This window comes from Ranitomeya imitator, chromosome 4, assembly GCF_032444005.1.
Source record: "Ranitomeya imitator isolate aRanImi1 chromosome 4, aRanImi1.pri, whole genome shotgun sequence".
NCBI classification, from domain to species: Eukaryota; Metazoa; Chordata; class Amphibia; order Anura; family Dendrobatidae; genus Ranitomeya; species Ranitomeya imitator.
This window is the reverse complement of record NC_091285.1, coordinates 14,560,282-14,582,114: the sequence shown is the minus strand read 5'-3', so window position 1 is coordinate 14,582,114 and position 21,833 is coordinate 14,560,282. Positions and strand designations below refer to the sequence as shown.

At 52.0% G+C, this 21,833-nt stretch overlaps 1 protein-coding gene across 1 annotated transcript in view; it reads left to right on the top strand.

Annotated features, from left to right (window-relative positions):
- LOC138675125 (aldo-keto reductase family 1 member C3-like) overlaps window positions 1-21,833 on the top strand; it is a 60,777-nt gene that overhangs the window by 12,934 nt on the left and 26,010 nt on the right. Inside the window, exon 8 of the mRNA XM_069763114.1 lies at window positions 6,172-6,251. Within this exon, the coding sequence (XP_069619215.1) occupies window positions 6,172-6,251 (80 nt within the window). The remainder of the gene's footprint in view (window positions 1-6,171; window positions 6,252-21,833) is intronic.

Here is a 21,833-nt window from a genome sequence, read left to right as displayed (position 1 = left end):
CTCCCTAGAATATCTGTGTCGGCCTCTAGCTCCTCCCTAGAATGTCTGTGTCTTCCTCTAGCTCCTCCCTAGAATGTCTGTGTGTGCCTCTAGCTCCTCCCTAGAATGTCTGTGTCTGTCTCTAGCTCCTCCCTAGAATGTCTGTGTCGGCCTCTAGCTCCTCCCTAGAATGTCTGTGTCTTCCTCTAGCTCCTCCCTAGAATGTCTGTGTCGGCCTCTAGCTCCTCCCTAGAATGTCTGTGTGTGCCTCTAGCTCCTCCCTAGAATGTCTGTGTCTTCCTCTAGCTCCTCCCTAGAATGTCTGTGTCGGCCTCTAGCTCCTCCCTAGAATGTCTGTGTCTGCCTCTAGCTCCTCCCTAGAATGTCTGTGTCTTCCTCTAGCTCCTCCCTAGAATGTCTGTGTCTTCCTCTAGCTCCTCCCTAGAATGTCTGTGTGTGCCTCTAGCTCCTCCCTAGAATGTCTGTGTCTGCCTCTAGCTCCTCCCTAGAATGTCTGTGTCTTCCTCTAGCTCCTCCCTAGAATATCTGTGTCGGCCTCTAGCTCCTCCCTAGAATGTCTGTGTCTTCCTCTAGCTCCTCCCTAGAATGTCTGTGTCGGCCTCTAGCTCCTCCCTAGAATGTCTGTTCTGCCTCTAGCTCCTCCCTAGAATGTCTGTGTCGGCCTCTAGCTCCTCCCTAGAATGTCTGTGTCTGCCTCTAGCTCCTCCCTAGAATGTCTGTGTCGGCCTCTAGCTCCTCCCTAGAATGTCTGTGTCTTCCTCTAGCTCCTCCCTAGAATGTCTGTGTCGGCCTCTAGCTCCTCCCTAGAATGTCTGTGTGTGCCTCTAGCTCCTCCCTAGAATGTCTGTGTCGGCCTCTAGCTCCTCCCTAGAATGTCTGTGTCTTCCTCTAGCTCCTACCTAGAATGTCTGTGTCTTCCTCTAGCTCCTCCCTAGAATGTCTGTGTGTGCCTCTAGCTCCTCCCTAGAATGTCTGTGTCTGCCTCTAGCTCCTCCCTAGAATGTCTGTGTCTTCCTCTAGCTCCTCCCTAGAATATCTGTGTCGGCCTCTAGCTCATCCCTAGAATGTCTGTGTCTTCCTCTAGCTCCTCCCTAGAATGTCTGTGTGTGCCTCTAGCTCCTCCCTAGAATGTCTGTGTCGGCCTCTAGCTCCTCCCTAGAATGTCTGTGTCGGCCTCTAGCTCCTCCCTAGAATGTCTGTGTCTTCCTCTAGCTCCTCCCTAGAATGTCTGTGTCGGCCTCTAGCTCCTCCCTAGAATGTCTGTGTGTGCCTCTAGCTCCTCCCTAGAATGTCTGTGTCGGCCTCTAGCTCCTCCCTAGAATGTCTGTGTCTTCCTCTAGCTCCTCCCTAGAATGTCTGTGTCTTCCTCTAGCTCCTCCCTAGAATGTCTGTGTGTGCCTCTAGCTCCTCCCTAGAATGTCTGTGTCTGCCTCTAGCTCCTCCCTAGAATGTCTGTGTCTTCCTCTAGCTCCTCCCTAGAATGTCTGTGTGTGCCTCTAGCTCCTCCCTAGAATGTCTGTGTCTGTCTCTAGCTCCTCCCTAGAATGTGTGTCGGCCTCTAGCTCCTCCCTAGAATGTCTGTGTCTTCCTCTAGCTCCTCCCTAGAATGTCTGTGTCGGCCTCTAGCTCCTCCCTAGAATGTCTGTGTCTTCCTCTAGCTCCTCCCTAGAATGTCTGTGTCGGCCTCTAGCTCCTCCCTAGAATGTCTGTGTGTGCCTCTAGCTCCTCCCTAGAATGTCTGTGTCGGCCTCTAGCTCCTCCCTAGAATGTCTGTGTCTTCCTCTAGCTCCTCCCTAGAATGTCTGTGTCTTCCTCTAGCTCCTCCCTAGAATGTCTGTGTGTGCCTCTAGCTCCTCCCTAGAATGTCTGTGTCTGCCTCTAGCTCCTCCCTAGAATGTCTGTGTCTTCCTCTAGCTCCTCCCTAGAATATCTGTGTCGGCCTCTAGCTCCTCCCTAGAATGTCTGTGTCTTCCTCTAGCTCCTCCCTAGAATGTCTGTATGTGCCTCTAGCTCCTCCCTAGAATGTCTGTGTCTGTCTCTAGCTCCCCCCTAGAATGTCTGTGTCGGCCTCTAGCTCCTCCCTAGAATGTCTGTGTCTTCCTCTAGCTCCTCCCTAGAATGTCTGTGTCGGCCTCTAGCTCCTCCCTAGAATGTCTGTGTGTGCCTCTAGCTCCTCCCTAGAATGTCTGTGTCTTCCTCTAGCTCCTCCCTAGAATGTCTGTGTCGGCCTCTAGCTCCTCCCTAGAATGTCTGTGTCGGCCTCTAGCTCCTCCCTAGAATGTCTGTGTCGGCCTCTAGCTCCTCCCTAGAATGTCTGTGTCTTCCTCTAGCTCCTCCCTAGAATGTCTGTGTCGGCCTCTAGCTCCTCCCTAGAATGTCTGTGTGTGCCTCTAGCTCCTCCCTAGAATGTCTGTGTCGGCCTCTAGCTCCTCCCTAGAATGTCTGTGTCTTCCTCTAGCTCCTCCCTAGAATGTCTGTGTCTTCCTCTAGCTCCTCCCTAGAATGTCTGTGTGTGCCTCTAGCTCCTCCTTAGAATGTCTGTGTCTGCCTCTAGCTCCTCCCTAGAATGTCTGTGTCTTCCTCTAGCTCCTCCCTAGAATATCTGTGTCGGCCTCTAGCTCCTCCCTAGAATGTCTGTGTCTTCCTCTAGCTCCTCCCTAGAATGTCTGTGTGTGCCTCTAGCTCCTCCCTAGAATGTCTGTGTCTGTCTCTAGCTCCTCCCTAGAATGTGTGTCGGCCTCTAGCTCCTCCCTAGAATGTCTGTGTCTTCCTCTAGCTCCTCCCTAGAATGTCTGTGTCGGCCTCTAGCTCCTCCCTAGAATGTCTGTGTGTGCCTCTAGCTCCTCCCTAGAATGTCTGTGTCTTCCTCTAGCTCCTCCCTAGAATGTCTGTGTCGGCCTCTAGCTCCTCCCTAGAATGTCTGTGTCTGCCTCTAGCTCCTCCCTAGAATGTCTGTGTCGGCCTCTAGCTCCTCCCTAGAATGTCTGTGTCTGTCTCTATCTCCTCCCTAGAATGTCTGTGTCTGTCTCTATCTCCTCCCTAGAATGCCTGTGTCTGTCTCTAGCTTCTCCCTAGAATGTCTGTCCTCCTCTAGCTCATCCCTAGAATGTCTGTGTCTTCTTCTAGCTCCTCCCTAGAATGTCTGCCTCTAGCTCCTCCCTAGAATGTCTGTGTCGGCCTCTAGCTCCTCCCTAGAATGTCTGTCTCTAGCTCCTCCCTAGAATGTCTGTGTGTGCCTCTAGCTCCTCCCTAGAATGTCTGTCTGCCTCTAGCTCCTCCCTAGAATGTCTGTTCTGCCTCTAGCTCCTCCCTAGAATGTCTGTGTCGGCCTCTAGCTCCTCCCTAGAATGTCTGTCTCTAGCTCCTCCCTAGAATGTCTGTGTGTGCCTCTAGCTCCTCCCTAGAATGTCTGTGTCTGCCTCTAGCTCCTCCCTAGAATGTCTGTGTCTGCCTCTAGCTCCTCCCTAGAATGTCTGTTCTGCCTCTAGCTCCTCCCTAGAATGTCTGTGTCGGCCTCTAGCTCCTCCCTAGAATGTCTGTGTCTGCCTCTAGCTCCTCCCTAGAATGTCTGTGTCGGCCTCTAGCTCCTCCCTAGAATGTCTGTGTCTTCCTCTGGCTCCTCCCTAGAATGTCTGTGTCGGCCTCTAGCTCCTCCCTAGAATGTCTGTGTGTGCCTCTAGCTCCTCCCTAGAATGTCTGTGTCTTCCTCTAGCTCCTCCCTAGAATGTCTGTGTCGGCCTCTAGCTCCTCCCTAGAATGTCTGTGTCTGCCTCTAGCTCCTCCCTAGAATGTCTGTGTCTTCCTCTAGCTCCTCCCTAGAATGTCTGTGTCTTCCTCTAGCTCCTCCCTAGAATGTCTGTGTCTGCCTCTAGCTCCTCCCTAGAATGTCTGTGTCTTCCTCTAGCTCCTCCCTAGAATATCTGTGTCGGCCTCTAGCTCCTCCCTAGAATGTCTGTGTCTTCCTCTAGCTCCTCCCTTGAATGTCTGTGTCGGCCTCTAGCTCCTCCCTAGAATGTCTGTGTGTGCCTCTAGCTCCTCCCTAGAATGTCTGTGTCTTCCTCTAGCTCCTCCCTAGAATGTCTGTGTCGGCCTCTAGCTCCTTCCTAGAATGTCTGTGTCTGCCTCTAGCTCCTCCCTAGAATGTCTGTGTCTTCCTCTAGCTCCTCCCTAGAATGTCTGTGTCTGCCTCTAGCTCCTCCCTAGAATGTCTGTGTCTGCCTCTAGCTCCTCCCTAGAATGTCTGTGTCTTCCTCTAGCTCCTCCCTAGAATATCTGTGTCGGCCTCTAGCTCCTCCCTAGAATGTCTGTGTCTTCCTCTAGCTCCTCCCTAGAATGTCTGTGTGTGCCTCTAGCTCCTCCCTAGAATGTCTGTGTCTGTCTCTAGCTCCTCCCTAGAATGTCTGTGTCGGCCTCTAGCTCCTCCCTAGAATGTCTGTGTCTTCCTCTAGCTCCTCCCTAGAATGTCTGTGTCGGCCTCTAGCTCCTCCCTAGAATGTCTGTGTCTGCCTCTAGCTCCTCCCTAGAATGTCTGTGTCTTCCTCTAGCTCCTCCCTAGAATGTCTGTGTGTGCCTCTAGCTCCTCCCTAGAATGTCTGTGTCTGCCTCTAGCTCCTCCCTAGAATGTCTGTGTCTTCCTCTAGCTCCTCCCTAGAATGTCTGTGTCTTCCTCTAGCTCCTCCCTAGAATGTCTGTGTCTGCCTCTAGCTCCTCCCTAGAATGTCTGTGTCTGCCTCTAGCTCCTCCCTAGAATGTCTGTGTCTGCCTCTAGCTCCTCCCTAGAATGTCTGTGTCTGCCTCTAGCTCCTCCCTAGAATGTCTGTGTCTGCCTCTAGCTCCTCCCTAGAATGTCTGTGTCTTCCTCTAGCTCCTCCCTAGAATGTCTGTGTCTGCCTCTAGCTCCTCCCTAGAATGTCTGTGTCTGCCTCTAGCTCCTCCCTAGAATGTCTGTGTCTAGCTCCTCCCTAGAATGTCTGTGTCTGTCTCTAGCTCCTCCCTAGAATGTGTGTCGGCCTCTAGCTCCTCCCTAGAATGTCTGTGTCTGCCTCTAGCTCCTCCCTAGAATGTCTGTGTCTGCCTCTAGCTCCTCCCTAGAATGTCTGTGTCTGCCTCTAGCTCCTCCCTAGAATGTCTGCGTCTGCCTCTAGCTCCTCCCTAGAATGTCTGTATCTGCCTCTAGCTCCTCCCTAGAATGTCTGTGTCTGTCTCTAGCTCCTCCCTAGAATGTGTGTCGGCCTCTAGCTCCTCCCTAGAATGTCTGTGTCTGTCTCTAGCTCCTCCCTAGAATGTCTGTGTCTGCCTCTAGCTCCTCCCTAGAATGTCTGTGTCTGCCTCCAGCTCCTCCCTAGAATGTCTGCGTCTGCCTCTAGCTCCTCCCTAGAATGTCTGTATCTGCCTCTAGCTCCTCCCTAGAATGTCTGTGTCGGCCTCTAGCTCCTCCCTAGAATGTCTGTATCTGCCTCTAGCTCCTCCCTAGAATGTCTGTGTCTTCCTCTAGCTCCTCCCTAGAATGTCTGTTTCTGCCTTAAGCTCCTCCTCTCTCCATAAAATTTTAAAAGCACCAACCATCATCTCCTGTCTTTTCTGAATACAGATTTTACTGAATTGAGAATGAAAGATCAGTCCAGGAGCAGAAAGAAAGAAGCAGATTTCTCTGATAAAATATATCCCAAAGTTTCTTGTCTTCGTGTGTATAATGGATTTATGAAATAAAAATTAAAGCAACAGTTACACTTTAAGCCGTTATTTGCCGAAGAATTCCTCACCATCACTACAAAACTGAGCCGTATCAAGTTGTTTTGTGGGATCTGGTTCCCTTTCGAATTCTCAAAAAAATGTTTAGGTTCAGACCACATTGAGGTCTCAGTGACCCAGACGTAGGTACAGCCGTCAACAAGAGCCGTGGAGCTGTACGCCGTAGCGCTGTGCCGCCGTGCTATTAGCGTACCCTGCTCCAATCTCTTTCCTTGATCATTTATGCAGGGTTTGTGATTTATAGCCATGGAACACACATAACTCGGCATGGGAACTGTATACATAAAATGATATATTTGCCATATTGCTTTGTTTTTGTTTTTTTTTAGTTTCTTGTCGTATTTCAGCAATTGTGACCTTTTAATCGACCTTTTGGCATTCGGAAAAGTTGACGTCTGTCTTTGGTGATTGCAATTTTAGGTTTTCAAATTCCAGTTGAGCGAGGAGGAAATGAAAACTCTGAATGGACTGAACCAAAACAGACGCTTCGTAGATCACAAGTAAGTGAAGAACAGGCTAAATAATACCGCCATATATCGCCTGGAGGGGTCTAGTGGAAAGTATGGCGAGGGGGATAAAGAAGGGATGAGGAGAGGATGGCTTTGGCGTTCCTCCATCCAGAAGCTTTTGCAGTAATGAGAAGATCTTTTGTGACTGTGAGAAGTATAAGGGTTTCTGCCAGTGGAGGCTGCCAAATCCAGATTTCTGTTTCCTTATTTTTGTTCTCGGCTCGACATATTATTAAATCTGTGTCGCAAGTAGTGTTGAGCATTCCGATACCGCAAGTATCGGGTATCGGCCGATATTTGCGGTATCGGAATTCCGATACTGAATTCCGATACTTCCCGCGTATCGGATACCGGAATCGGAAGTTCCCAGAATTCAAATTGAACGCAGCAGCCAATGAGGAATGAATGAAAGTGTGGGCACATCCTGTTTAGCATGGTGGGCATGTAAGTACTGGCAAGGCTTGGATTGGCTGCTGAAATGATGTCACTCTGCACTATAAAAAAGCGCTTCCGCCATTTTGCGCTCACTCTGCTGTGATTTCAGTTAGGGACAGGACGCTGTGTTCTAACTGAGGGCCAGTTGAGCTAGCTAATTGCTTTATTTTCCTTTCCAAAGGCTAATTTAGCAAAACGCTGTGTGTTCTTCACTGTTCACCTTGCTCTTGCCTTGCAGCGCTGTTTTAACAGCGTTCTGCAAGGTCTCTGTGTGTGTGTGTGTGCAGCTCACTCTGTAGTCTGTGTGCAGCCATATACCCGGTTGTATTCAGCTCAGGGGGGGTTCACACTGCCTCACACAGTTGTTCTTTTTTGCTCTTAGTGCAGCCTGCTGCACATTTTTTCTCAAATTTCCTATTAGTGTTTTTCCACCAGTCTCCAGCTCTATTGTGGAAAAACACTACATAGGATAACCTAGAGGGGGGTTTTTGGGCCTTGCAGCGCCGTTTACGGCTGTCTGCACGGTCTCCGTGTGAGCCCAGCTCGCCCTGTAGTCTGTGTGCAGCCATAGCCGGTTGGATTCAGCTCAGGGTTCGTTACTGGCTCATACCTTGAGAAAAATTTTCCTTTTTTTCAAATAGTGCAGCCTGTTTAAAATTTGAAAAAAAAAATTCCTATTAGTGTCTTTCCACTCGTATCCAGCTAAATAGTGGAAAAACACTATATAGGATAACCTAGAGGAGGGTTTTTTGGCCTTGCAGCGCCGTTTACGGCTGTCTGCACGGTCTCCGTGTGAGCCCAGCTCGCCCTGTAGTCTGTGTGCAGCCATAGCCGGTTGGATTCAGCTCAGGGTTCGTTACTGGCTCATACCTTGAGAAAAATTTTCCTTTTTTTCAAATAGTGCAGCCTGTTTAAAATTTGAAAAAAAAAATTCCTATTAGTGTCTTTCCACTCGTATCCAGCTAAATAGTGGAAAAACACTATATAGGATAACCTAGAGGAGGGTTTTTTGGCCTTGCAGCGCCGTTTACGGCTGTCTGCACGGTCTCCGTGTGAGCCCAGCTCGCCCTGTAGTCTGTGTGCAGCCATAGCCGGTTGGATTCAGCTCAGGGTTCGTTACTGGCTCATACCTTGAGAAAAATTTTCCTTTTTTTCAAATAGTGCAGCCTGTTTAAAATTTGAAAAAAAAAATTCCTATTAGTGTCTTTCCACTCGTATCCAGCTAAATAGTGGAAAAACACTATATAGGATAACCTAGAGGAGGGTTTTTTGGCCTTGCAGCGCCGTTTACGGCTGTCTGCACGGTCTCCGTGTGAGCCCAGCTCGCCCTGTAGTCTGTGTGCAGCCATAGCCGGTTGGATTCAGCTCAGGGTGCGTTACTGCCTCATACCTTGAAAAACAATTTCCTTTTTTTCAAATAGTGCAGCCAGTTTAAAATTTGAAAAAAAAAATTCCTATTAGTGTCTTTCCACTTGTATCCAGCTAAATAGTGGAAAAACACTATATAGGATAACCTAGAGGAGGGTTTCTTGGCCTTGCAGCGCCGTTTACGGCTGTCTGCACGGTCTCCGTGTGATTTAAACTAGCTCTGTAGCCCGATCTGCACCAAAAAAAAGGTTAAGTTCACCAAACACAACTTACACTTGTGTAGGCCACATTTGAAAAATAATAAAGTTTAGTCCACACTTTACAACATTAGTGTTTTTTACACCTGTTAGGAGGAGCATTTCAGGAATAAGCACACTAAGGCCTTAGTACTTTTCTGCTTATCTTTATCTGTCAACCAAGATGAAGAGGGCAGGGAGTAAGGCACGTGGGCGTGGGCGCGGAGCAGGGAGAGGAGCAGGGAGAGGACGTGGTGATTCTGTGCCTGCTGCGGGCGCCGGTGACTCGTCGTCACTCAGTTTCAGCAGGGAACAGTCCTTCATGCGCAGCTTTGTCGGAGAGCGCCGTGCACCGCTGCTGCGTGAAGACCAAATTGAAGCCGTTGTCGGGTGGATGGCAGCTAACGCCTCGGCATCGACTTCAGTTAGTGCCACATCCTCTCAGGCACAGAGCACTGGAGAGCAGCCATCTGTCTCTTCACCACCTGCCAAATTGGCCAGGCAGTCAGAGAGCCCAGGACAGGAGCCGTCTCTACTTCTGTTCTCTGAATCTCTTGGCTTGGAAACAGGGGGCCAGCCAAGCAGCATTGGAGAAATGGAAGAAGAGGCAGTGTGCAGTGATGCCCAACACCTTTTTCTCTCTGACTCTGAAGAGGCAGGTGGGCCAGTGCCTCCGGTGACCACAGCGCAGTACGCATCTGATGATGAAACTCAGGTGCCGCTTTCTCGTGCGTACTGTGCTGCTGAGACTACCCAGGAGGAGCAGTTGGTGGCAGAGGGTAGTGGAGATGATGAGGTCCTTGACCCATCGTGGCGTGAGGAACAGGAAGGTGGTGGGAGCAGCTCAGAGGAAGAGCTTCCTCTTACGGGCCAAAGAGGGAGAGGGAGGGGGAAGACTGCGGAGCCTGTAGCCTCCACTTTGGCACCCGTTAGGAGCCTGTCTCTTTCCAAAGCCAAAAAGGGCGCTCCCAAGACTTGCAGTGCCTGGTCCTTTTTTGACACAGTTGCAGATGACATTTGTTTTGTCAAATGCAAGCTGTGTCATCATAAAGTAAAAAGAGGGAAAAATGTCAGCAACCTCAATACCACAAATATGTGGAAACATGTGCGGACCAGGCACGCGGTGGAGTTACAGAAACACACTGAAGATGTAGGCCAACCAACAGCGGCAGCTACCACCTCTTCAGCTCGTGTTGCCTCTTCCTCCAGCTCACGCACAGCTGGTTTGGCTTCCTCCCAGAGACCTTGTGTAATTCCACCCACAGCACCACCTTCCCAGTCATCCTCACACTCCCAGTCTACTCTACAGCCATCGGTAGTACAGGCATGGGAGAAAAGGCGGGCATTCTCGGCCAACCACCCCCGAGCACAGGCTCTGAATGCAGGCATTGCCAAACTGTTGTCCCTGGAAATGCTCTCGTTCAGGCTGGTGGAGACTGACAGCTTCCGTGACTTGATGGCATTGGCAGTCCCACAGTACAAGGTGCCCAGCCGCTTTTACTTCAGCAGGCAGGCTGTCCCTGCCCTGCACAGGCATGTTGAGGCAAACATAAAACATGCGCTACTGAACGCCGTCAGTAGCAAGGTCCACCTCACCACCGATGCGTGGACCAGTCAGCATGGACAGGGGCGATATGTTTCCCTCACTGCCCATTGGGTTAATGTTGTTGAGCCAGGTACAGATCGTGCGAGTGGCGCAGGACGTGTCCTGCCCACTCCAAGGATTGCAGGAATCCAGTCTGTACGCATCGACTCCTCCTCTTACACCAGTTCCTCTGATTCCTCTCTGCAGGATCCGTCACAGTCCACCCCCACATGGACCCGTGAACGTTTACCTATGACCGACATGAGCACAGCCGTGGCCAAACGTCAGCAGGCCGTCTTGAAACTAGTTTCATTGGGGCATCGAAGCCACACAGCGCAGGAGCTCTGGAATGCCATAAAGCAGGAGAGCGATGTGTGGTTACTGCCAGCGAATCTCCAGCCAGGCATGGTAGTGTGTGACAATGGCCGAAATCTGGTGGCAGCTTTGGCCCTTGGCAACCTCACTCACATCCCATGTCTGGCACATGTGCTCAATTTGGTTGTGCAGAGTTTTCTGAGGGACTATCCGGATCTTGATGCCCTGCTGCACAAGGTCCGCCTAGAGTGTGCTCACTTGCGGCGTTCCAGCTTGGCCAGATCCCGCATTGCTGCTCTGCAGCGCCGATTCCGCCTTCCGGAACACCGCATCATATGTGACCTACCTACCCGGTGGAATTCCACGTTACATATGTTGGAGCGGTTGTGTGAGCAGCAGCAAGCAGTTATGGAGTACCAGCTGCATCAGGCGCAAAGAAGTCGCAGTCAGCGCCGATCAGACTTCACAACCACAGAGTGGGCCACTATGAAGGACGTCTGCCAGGTTTTGCGTCCTTTTGATTATTCCACGCGGATGGCAAGTGCAGATGATGCACTAGTCAGCATGACTGTCCCCCTTATCTGCCTGCTTCAGCAAACTTTGCAAGGGTTAAGGGATGATGTGGTGGAAGAGGTGGAGGATGAGGAGTCACCTTTTCCATCAGCTTCTGGAGAGTCAGCGCCACGTGGTTCCTCACAAAGGGGTACGCAGGGGCCAATTTGTGAGGAGGATGAGGAGGAGTCAATGGAGGAGGAAGAGCTCCGTCCAGAGGAGGGAGCGACACAATTGTCCAGTGGTCAGTGTGTACAGCGAGGGTGGGGTGATGACGAGCGGGCAGAGATCATGTCTCAAGCAGGGGACAGCGTTTCTGGGCCGGTTGGCACTCTGCAGCACATGGTGGATTTCATGCTGCAGTGCCTGAGAAACGACCGCCGCATCGACCACATTCTCAACATGCCTGATTATTGGGTGTTCACCCTCCTCGATCCTCGCTACCGGGACAACGTCCAAAACCTCATCCCTGCGTTGACCCGGGAGCGTAAATTGCGGGAGTACCACGACACACTGGTGAATTCCATCATCTTCTCCTGTCCAACTGAGAGGAGTGCTGCTAGTGCTTTACAAAGCAGCTCAGTGCGTCGAGGCAGTGGGGGAGGCTCTGCCCAAAGAGGGAGCAGAAGCAGTGCCTCTGCCCAAGGCAAGCCCAGTATGGCACAACTCTGGCACACTTTTGTGTGCCCGCCCCAAATGTCTACACCATCACCGGCGGCTCCAGTCAGCAGGAGGCAACGGTTCCGTCAGATGGTGACAGACTACATGGCTTGCCCTCTTACTGTACTCCCAGACGGCTCTTCCCCGTTCAAGTTTTGGGTCTCTAAGCTGGATACATGGCCAGAGCTAAGCCAGTATGCATTGGAGGTGCTGGCTTGCCCTGCGGCTAGTGTCTTATCGGAACGTGTCTTTAGTGCCGCAGGTGGTGTACTAACAGACCGTCGCATGCGACTATCCTCCGATAACGTTGACCGGCTTACTTTCCTGAAAATGAACCAGGCCTGGATCTCGCAGGAATTTGCCACTCCTCTGCCTGATTAAGTAATTGGGTGTCATCCAGGTCTCCTGCTGTGTTCATCTTTCTACCACCTGAACTGCTATTCCTGGGCTCCAACACCGCCAGTTGCGGCTCAGAAGTGCAGGCTGCACAGTAAAAACATACGACCCAGTGTTATTGGGTTTCAGTAACGTCAGCTGATCCCCAGCTGTGTAGCCGGCAATGTGTCCTGCGACCGCCACGCTGGCACAACAACCTAAATGTAAGGGAACCTGTCCCCCCCCCCCCCCGTCGTTTGTTACTGAAAGAGCCATCTTGTGCAGCAGTAATGCTGCACAAGGAAAAGGTAGCTCTTTTTTTTTAGCTCTTTGCACACGCAGAACTTAACACTTATAAAATGTGTTCACTGATACCGTTATACCGTCCCGGAGCTGGGACTTTCCTTCGTAATGTGACGCAGCACAGCCGTCATTCCTACCCCCTTGGTGCCATGCGCTGCCTCCTCAGCGTTGTTTTAAGCTGTCACGGAGCCTGCGCTGTTCTGTTATCCCTTGGGCATGCCCTATTTGCGCTGCCTGTCTTCTGACATAATTTGGTGTCAGGCTGGCTGCGCCTGTGCGGCCGCGGTGCCCGAGATCCCGCCTCGCAGTGTCTTCTGATTGAGTCACACTGCGGGCCTGGGATCCATGGGCATGCGCAGTGCATATCTTCCCCTCGGGCTCTCGCTCATTTCCCTCCGCCTTCTTTAGACTGTGCGCCGTCAGCTGATCCCTAGCATGCCACGGCCGTGACACCGCACAGTCTGAAGAAGAGGGAAGGAGGGGAGTGAGAGTCGAGGTTATGCACTGTGCATGCCCATGGTTCCAAGGCCCGCAGTGGGATTACGTTAGATGAGACTGCGAGGTGGGATCTGGAGCAGCGTGGACGCACAGGCACTGACAGCCTGACACCAAATTATGTCAGAAGACAGGCAGCGCTAATTGGGCATGGCCAAGGGCTAACAGAACAGCGCAGGCTCCGTGGCAGCTTAAAACAACGCTGAGGAGGCAGCGCACGGCATCAAGGGGATAGGAATGACAGCTGTGCTGTGTCCCATTACGAAGGAAATTCGCACCTCCGGAACGGTTTAACGGTATAAAGGGACACATTTTTAGTGTTTACTTCGGTGTTTGCAAGGAGCATAATTAAAAGAGCAACCTTTTCCTTTTGCATCCTTAGTGCTGCACAACATGGCTCTTTCAGCTACAAACGTCTTGGGGGGGGGGTTAAAGGTTTCCTTTCAACTTGCTCCAATCAGGCTTCGGCCTACACTCTGTTCCTCTGCTCCTCCTGCTGTCCCTGGGCTCTAACACCGCCAGTTGGTGCCTGGAAGTGCTGTGTGCACAGTCAACAGTCGCTCCTCTGTTATTGGGGTTCAGTAACGTCAGCTGATCCCCAGCTGTGTGTGCGGCAATACCTCCAATCTGCTCCTCCTGCTGTCCCTGGGCTCTAACACCGCCAGTTGGTGCCTGGAAGTGCTGTGTGCACAGTCAACAGTCGCTCCTCTGTTATTGGGGTTCAGTAACGTCAGCTGATCCCCAGCTGTGTATCCGGCAACGTGTCATGCGACCGCCACGCTGGCACAACTAAAATGTAAGGGGACCTGTCCCCCCCCCCCCCTAGGCGTTTGTTACTGAAAGAGCCACCATGTGCAGCACTAATACTGCACAAGGGAAAGGTCGCTCTTGAAATTATGCTCCTTGCAAACGCTGAACTACACACTCATGTAATGTGTCCCCTCACACCGTCCAACCGTCCCGGAGGTGGGACTTTCCTTTGTAATGTGACACAGCACAGCCGTCATTGCTACCCCCTTGGCACCGTGCGCTGCCTCCTTAGCGTTGTTTGATTCCGTCATGGACCCTGCGCTGTTATGTTATCCCTTGGCCATGCACAGTTTGCGCTGCCCGTCCTCTGACATCATTTGTTGTCGTCCTGGCTGCGCCTGTGCGTCCACGCTGCCCGAAATCACACCTCGCAGTGTCGTCTAATGTGATCCCACAGTGGGCCTGGTATCCATGGCCATGCGCAGTGCATATACTAGCCTCTCACTCCCCTTCTTCACGCTTCTTCAGACTAGGCGGCGTCAGCTGATCCCTAATAGCATGCCACGGCCGTGACGCCGCACAGTCTGAAGAAGCAGGAAGGAGGTGAGTGAGAGGCGATGATATGCACTGCGCATGCCCATGGATCCCTGGCCCGCAGTGGGACTACATTAGATGACACTGCAAGGTTGGATCTCGGGCAGCTTGGACGCACAGGCACTGCCAGCCTGACACCTACATGATGTCAGAAGACGGGCACCGCTAACTGTGCATGGCCAAGGGATAACATTACAGTGCGGGCTCCGTGACAGAACCAAACAACGTTGAGGAGGTGGTGCCCGGCACCAAGGGGGTTGGAATGACGGCTGTGCTGTGTCACATTACAAAGGAAAGTCCCACTTCCGGGATGGTTTGACGGTGTGAGGGGACACATTATATGAGTGTGTACTTCAGCGTTTGCAAGGAGCATAATTTTCGGAGCCACCATTTTCCATGTGCAGTATTACTGCTGTACAAGATGGCTCTTTCAGCAACAAATGCCTGGGGGGGGGGGGGTTAAAGGTTCCCTTTCAACTTGCTCCACTGCAGGCTTCGGCCTACACTCTGCTCCTCTTTGATTCCCTGGGTTTCAACACTGTCAGTTGCCACCTGGAAGTGTTGTCTACACAGAAAAAAACACTAGGTGATGTGTCAGTGGGGTTCAGCACCGCCAGCTGTTCCCCTGCTGTGTAGTCGGCAACGTGTCCAGCACAAGCCACGCTGGCACAACAGAACAAAAGCTGCCACCAGTGCAGGCTTCGGCCTACACTCTGCTCCTCTCCTCCTCCTGCTGACCCTGGGCTCAAACACCGCTAGTTTTTGCCCGGAAGTGCTAGCTGCACAGAGAAAAACACCAGCCAATGTGTTAGTGGGGTTCAGCAACGCCAGCTGTTCCCCTGCTGTGTAGCCGGCAACGTGACCTGCAAACGCCATGCAGGCACAGGAACTGAAATTAAAAGGGAACCTGGCCCCACCCCCCCAGGTGTTTCTATGTATAACAGCCACCTAGTACAGCAGTACTGCTGCATTTGTACAAGGTGGCTGACTTTTTCTCCTTGCCCACGTGGAACTCAACACGTACAAAATGTGTCTCATTGAGACCATTCCACTGTCCCTGAGGTGTGACTTTCCTTTGTAATGATACGCAGCACCCCCCTTGGTAGCGTTTCCCGTCTTTTGTCATCATGGTTAGCTGGCTGCGCCTGTGCATCTCCCCTGCTCGAAACAACGGCCCTCGGTGTCTTATTTTTTTGGACAGCGAGGGTGTGATTGATGGGCATGTGCAGTGCATATGTTTGCCTGTGTTCACTCATCTCCTTCCGCCTTCTTCAGACTGTGCGGCCTCCTGGCCGTGGTAGGCGATAAGGGATCAGCTGAGGCCGCCCAGTCTGGAGCAGGTGTAAGGACATGTGTAAGCGGCAAACCTATTTACTGCACAAGGCCACGAATCCCAGCCACGCAGTGTGATTTTTTGAAAACACACTGTGGGTCTGGGATTCATGTCCATCGCTAACCGCAACGGCCGACATGAAATGAGGTCAGAAGACAGGAAGCGCTCACAGCGCATGGCCAAGGGATCACAATAGCGCAGACTCCTGTACAGCAAATAACAACGCTCAGGAATCTGCGCCCAGTACCTAGGTGCAAATTTTGACACCTGTGCTGCGTCTCGTTAAAAAGACAAGTCACGCCTCCACAACTGTTTGACAGTATAATGGGCTAAATAGTGTACGTGTTTTAGTCAGCGTGTGCAAGGAGCAAAACAAATAGAGCAACCTTTCACTTGTGCAGCATTAATGCTGCACAAGGTGTGGCTCTTGTACCTTGCAACACCTGAGGGGGGGGTTAAAGGTAACCTTTGAAATTGGTTCAACTAGGCTTCGGCCTACACTCTGCTCCTCTACTCCTCCTGCTGACCCTGGGCTCAAACACCGCTAGTTTTTGCCAGGAAATGCTAGCTGCACAGAGAAAAACACCAGCCAATGTGTTAGTGGGGTTCAGCACCGCCAGCTGTTCCCCTGCTGTGTAGTCGGCAACGTGTCCAGCACAAGCCACGCTGGCACAACAGAACAAAAGCTGCCACCAGTGCAGGCTTCGGCCTACACTTTGCTCCTCTCCTCCTCCTGCTGACCCTGGGCTCTAACAACGCCAGTTTCTGCCCGGACATGCTAGCTGCACAGAGAAAAACACCAGCCAATGTGTTAGTGGGGTTCAGCACCGCCTGCTGTTCCCCCGCTGTGTAGCCGGCATCGTGTCCAGCACAAGCCACGCTGGCACAACCGACCAAAAGCTGCCACCAGTGCAGGCTTCGGCCTACACTTTGCTCCTCTCCTCCTCCTCCTGCTGACCCTGGGCTCTAACACCGATAGTTTTTGCCCGGACATGCAATCTGCACAGAGAAAAACACCAGTCAATGTGTCAGTGGGGTTCAGCAACGCCAGCTGTTCCCCTGCTGTGTAGCTTGCAACGTGACCTGCAAACGCCACGCAGGCACATGAACTGAAATTGAAGGGAGCCTGCCCCCCACCCACAGGTGTTTCTATGTATATCAGCCACCTTGTACAGCAGTACTGCTGCATTTGTACAAGGTGGCTGACTTTTTCTCCTTGCCCACGTGGAACTCAACACGTACAAAATGTGTCTCATTACAGACCATTACAATGTCCCTGAGGTGTGACTTTCCTTTTTAATGACACGCAGCACCCCCATTGTTAGCGCTGCCCGTCTCCTGACATCATTGGTTGGCTGGCTGTGCCTGTGCGTCCCCCTGCCCGACACAACGCCCCCCGTTGTCTCATATATTTTGACTGCGAGGGTGTGATTGATGGGCACGAGCAGTGCATATGTTTCCCTGTCTTCACTCCCCTCCTTCCGCCTTCTTCTGACTGTGCGGCCTCATGGCCGCGGCATGCGATAAGGGATCAGCTGAGGCCGCCCAGTCTGGAGCAGGTGTAAGGACATGTGTAAGCGGCAAACCTATTTACTGCACAAGGCCACGAATCCCAGCCACGCAGTGTGATTTTTTGAAAACACACTGTGGGTCTGGGATTCATGTCCATCGCTAACCGCAACGGCCGACATGAAATGAGGTCAGAAGACAGGAAGCGCTCACAGCGCATGGCCAAGGGATCACAATAGCGCAGACTCCTGTACAGCAAATAACAACGCTCAGGAATCTGCGCCCAGTACCTAGGTGCAAATTTTGACACCTGTGCTGCGTCTCGTTAAAAAGACAAGTCACGCCTCCACAACTGTTTGACAGTATAATGGGCTAAATAGTGTACGTGTTTTAGTCAGCGTGTGCAAGGAGCAAAACAAATAGAGCAACCTTTTACTTGTGCAGCATTAATGCTGCACAAGGTGTGGCTCTTGTACCTTGCAACACCTGAGGGGGGGGTTAAAGGTAACCTTTGAAATTGGTTCAACTAGGCTTCGGCCTACACTCTGCTCCTCTACTCCTCCTGTTGACCCTGGGCTCAAACACCGCTAGTTTTTGCCCGGAAATGCTAGCTGCACAGAGAAAAACACCAGCCAATGTGTTAGTGGGGTTCAGCACCGCCTGCTGTTCCCCCGCTGTGTAGCCGGCATCGTGTCCAGCACAAGCCACGCTGGCACAACCGACCAAAAGCTGCCACCAGTGCAGGCTTCGGCCTACACTTTGCTCCTCTCCTCCTCCTCCTGCTGACCCTGGGCTCTAACACCGCTAGTTTTTGCCCGGACATGCAATCTGCACAGAGAAAAACACCAGTCAATGTGTCAGTGGGGTTCAGCAACGCCAGCTGTTCCCCTGCTGTGTAGCTTGCAACGTGACCTGCAAATGCCACGCAGGCACATGAACTGAAATTGAAGGGAGCCTGCCCCCCACCCCCCCAGGTGTTTCTATGTATAACAGCCACCTTGTACAGCAGTACTGCTGCATTTGTACAAGGTGGCTGACTTTTTCTCCTTGCACACGTGGAACTCAACAAGTACAAAATGTGTCTCATTACAGACCATTACAATGTCCCTGAGGTGTGACTTTCCTTTTTAATGACACGCAGCACCCCCATTGTTAGCGCTGCCCGTCTCCTGACATCATTGGTTGGCTGGCTGTGCCTGTGCGTCCCCCCTGCCCGACACAACGCCCCCCGTTGTCTCATATATTTTGACTGCGAGGGTGTGATTGATGGGCACGAGCAGTGCATATGTTCCCCTGTTTTCACTCCCCTCCTTCCGCCTTCTTCTGACTGTGCGGCCTCATGGCCGCGGCATGCGATAAGGGATCAGCTGAGGCCGCCCAGTCTGAAGCAGGTGTAAGGACATGTGTGAGCGGCGAACATATTTACTGCACAAGGCCACGAATCCCAGCACCGCAGTGTGACTTTAGGAAAAGCCACTGTGGGTCTGGGATTTATGGCCATCGTTAACCGCACCGGCCAACATGAAATGAGGTCATGAGACGGCCTGCACTAACAGGGTATTGCCAAGGGATAACACAAGAGCGCAGTTTCCTGTACTGCAAATAACAACGGTAAGGAATCTGCGCACAGCACCTAGGTGTAAATTTGTACACCTGTGCTGCGTCTCCTTAAAAAGACTAGTAGTCACGCCTCCACTACTGTTTGACAGTATAATGGGCTAAATAGTGTACGTGTTTAATTCAGCGTGTGCAAGGAGCAAAATTAAATAGAGCAACCTTTGACTTGTGCATCATTAATGCTGTTCAAGGTGTGGCTCTTGTACCTTGCAACACCTGAGGGGGGGGGTTAAAGGTAACCTTTGAAATTGGTTCAACTAGGCTTCGGCCTACACTCTGCTCCTCTACTCCTCCTGCTGACCCTGGGCTCAAACACCGCTAGTTTTTGCCCGGAACGGCTAGCTGCACAGAGAAAAACACCAGCCAATGTGTTAGTGGGGTTCAGCAACGCCAGCTGTTCCCCTGCTGTGTAGTCGGCAACGTGTCCAGCACAAGCCACGCTGGCACAACTGACCAAAAGCTGCCACCAGTGCAGGCTTCGGCCTACACTTTGCTCCTCTCCTCCTCCTGCTGACCCTGGGCTCAAACAACGCCAGTTTCTGCCCGGACATGCTAGCTGCACAGAGATAAACACCAGCCAATGTGTTAGTGGGGTTCAGCACCGCCAGCTGTTCCCCTGCTGTGTAGCTGGCAACGTGTCCTGCAAACGCCACGCAGGCACATGAACTGAAATTGAAGGGAGCCTGCCCCCCACCCCCCCAGGTGTTTCTATGTATAACAGCCACCTTGTACAGCAGTACTGCTGCATTTGTACAAGGTGGCTGACTTTTTCTCCTTGCACACGTGGAACTCAACAAGTACAAAATGTGTCTCATTACAGACCATTACAATGTCCCTGAGGTGTGACTTTCCTTTTTAATGACACGCAGCACCCCCATTGTTAGCGCTGCCCGTCTCCTGACATCATTGGTTGGCTGGCTGTGCCTGTGCGTCCCCCTGCCCGACACAACGCCCCCCGTTGTCTCATATATTTTGACTGCGAGGGTGTGATTGATGGGCACGAGCAGTGCATATGTTCCCCTGTCTTCACTCCCCTCCTTCCGCCTTCTTCTGACTGTGCGGCCTCATGGCCGCGGCATGCGATAAGGGATCAGCTGAGGCCGCCCAGTCTGAAGCAGGTGTAAGGACATGTGTGAGCGGCGAACATATTTACTGCACAAGGCCACGAATCCCAGCACCGCAGTGTGACTTTATGAAAAGCCACTGTGGGTCTGGGATTTATGGCCATCGTTAACCGCAGCGGCCAACATGAAATGAGGTCATGAGACGGCCTGCACTAACAGGGTATTGCCAAGGGATAACACAAGAGCGCAGTTTCCTGTACTGCAAATAACAACGGTAAGGAATCTGCGCACAGCACCTAGGTGTAAATTTGTACACCTGTGCTGCGTCACCTTAAAAAGACTAGTAGTCACGCCTCCACTACTGTTTGACAGTATAATGGGCTAAATAGTGTACGTGTTTAATTCAGCGTGTGCAAGGAGCAAAATTAAATAGAGCAACCTTTGACTTGTGCATCATTAATGCTGTTCAAGGTGTGGCTCTTGTACCTTGCAACACCTGAGGGGGGGGTTAAAGGTAACCTTTGAAATTGGTTCAACTAGGCTTCGGCCTACACTCTGCTCCTCTACTCCTCCTGCTGACCCTGGGCTCAAACACCGCTAGTTTTTGCCCGGAAATGCTAGCTGCACAGAGAAAAACACCAGCCAATGTGTTAGTGGGGTTCAGCACCGCCAGCTGTTCCCCCGCTGTGTAGCCGGCATCGTGTCCAGCACAAGCCACGCTGGCACAACCGACCAAAAGCTGCCACCAGTGCAGGCTTCGGCCTACACTTTGCTCCTCTCCTCCTCCTCCTGCTGACCCTGGGCTCTAACACCGCTAGTTTTTGCCCGGACATGCAATCTGCACAGAGAAAAACACCAGTCAATGTGTCAGTGGGGTTCAGCAACGCCAGCTGTTCCCCTGCTGTGTAGCTTGCAACGTGACCTGCAAACGCCACGCAGGCACATGAACTGAAATTGAAGGGAGCCTGCCCCCCACCCACAGGTGTTTCTATGTATAACAGCCACCTTGTACAGCAGTACTGCTGCATTTGTACAAGGTGGCTGACTTTTTCTCCTTGCCCACGTGGAACTCAACACGTAGAAAATGTTTCTCATTAGAGACCATTACAATGTCCCTGAGGTGTGACTTTCCTTTGTAATGACACGCAGCACCACCCTTGTTAGCGCTGCCCGTCTTTTGACATCATTGGTTAGCTGGCTGCGCCTGTGCATCTCCCCTGCTCGAAACAACGCCCCTCGGTGTCTTATTTTTTTGGACAGCGAGGGTGTGATTGATGGGCATGTGCAGTGCATATGTTTGCCTGTGTTCACTCATCTCCTTCCGCCTTCTTCAGACTGGGTGTCCTCATGGCCTCGGCAGGCGATAAGGGATCAGATGAGGCCGTCCAGTCTGAAGCAGGTGTAAGGACATGTGTGAGCGGCAAACATATTTACTGCACCAGGGCACGAATCCCAGCACCGCAGTGTGATTTTTTAAAAACACACTGTGGGTCTGGGATTCATGTCCATCGCTAACCGCAACGGCCAACATGAAATGAGGTCATAAGACAGGAAGCGCTCACAGCGCATGGCCAAAGGATCACAAGAGCGCAGACTCCTGTACAGCAACTAACAACGCTCAGGAAGCTGCGCCCATGCAAAAAGGTGTTGTTTTCGACACCTGTGCTGCTTTTCTTTAAAAAGACAAGTCACGCCTCCACTACTGTTAAACAGTATAATGGGCTAAATAGTCTACGTGTTGCATTCAGCTTGTGCAAGTAGACAAATTAATAGAGCAACCTTTTACTTGTGCAGCATTAATGCTGCAGAAGGAGTGGCTCTTGTTCTTTGTAACACCTGAGGGGGGGTTAAAGGTAACCTTTGAAATTGGTTCAACTAGGCTTCGGCCTACACTCTGCTCCTCTCCTCCTCCTGCTGACCCTGGGCTCTAACAACGCTAGTTTTTGCCCGGAAATGCTAGCTGCACAGAGAAAAACACCAGCCAATGTGTTAGTGGGGTTCAGCAACGCCAGCTGTTCCCCCGCTGTGTAGCCGGCATCGTGTCCAGCACAAGCCACGCTGGCACAACCGACCAAAAGCTGCCACCAGTGCAGGCTTCGGCCTACACTTTGCTCCTCTCCTCCTCCTCCTGCTGACCCTGGGCTCAAACACCGCTAGTTTTTGCCCGGAAATGCTAGCTGCACAGAGAAAAACACCAGCCAATGTGTTAGTGGGGTTCAGCAACGCCAGCTGTTCCCCCGCTGTGTAGCCGGCATCGTGTCCAGCACAAGCCACGCTGGCACAACCGACCAAAAGCTGCCACCAGTGCAGGCTTCGGCCTACACTTTGCTCCTCTCCTCCTCCTCCTGCTGACCCTGGGCTCAAACACCGCTAGTTTTTGCC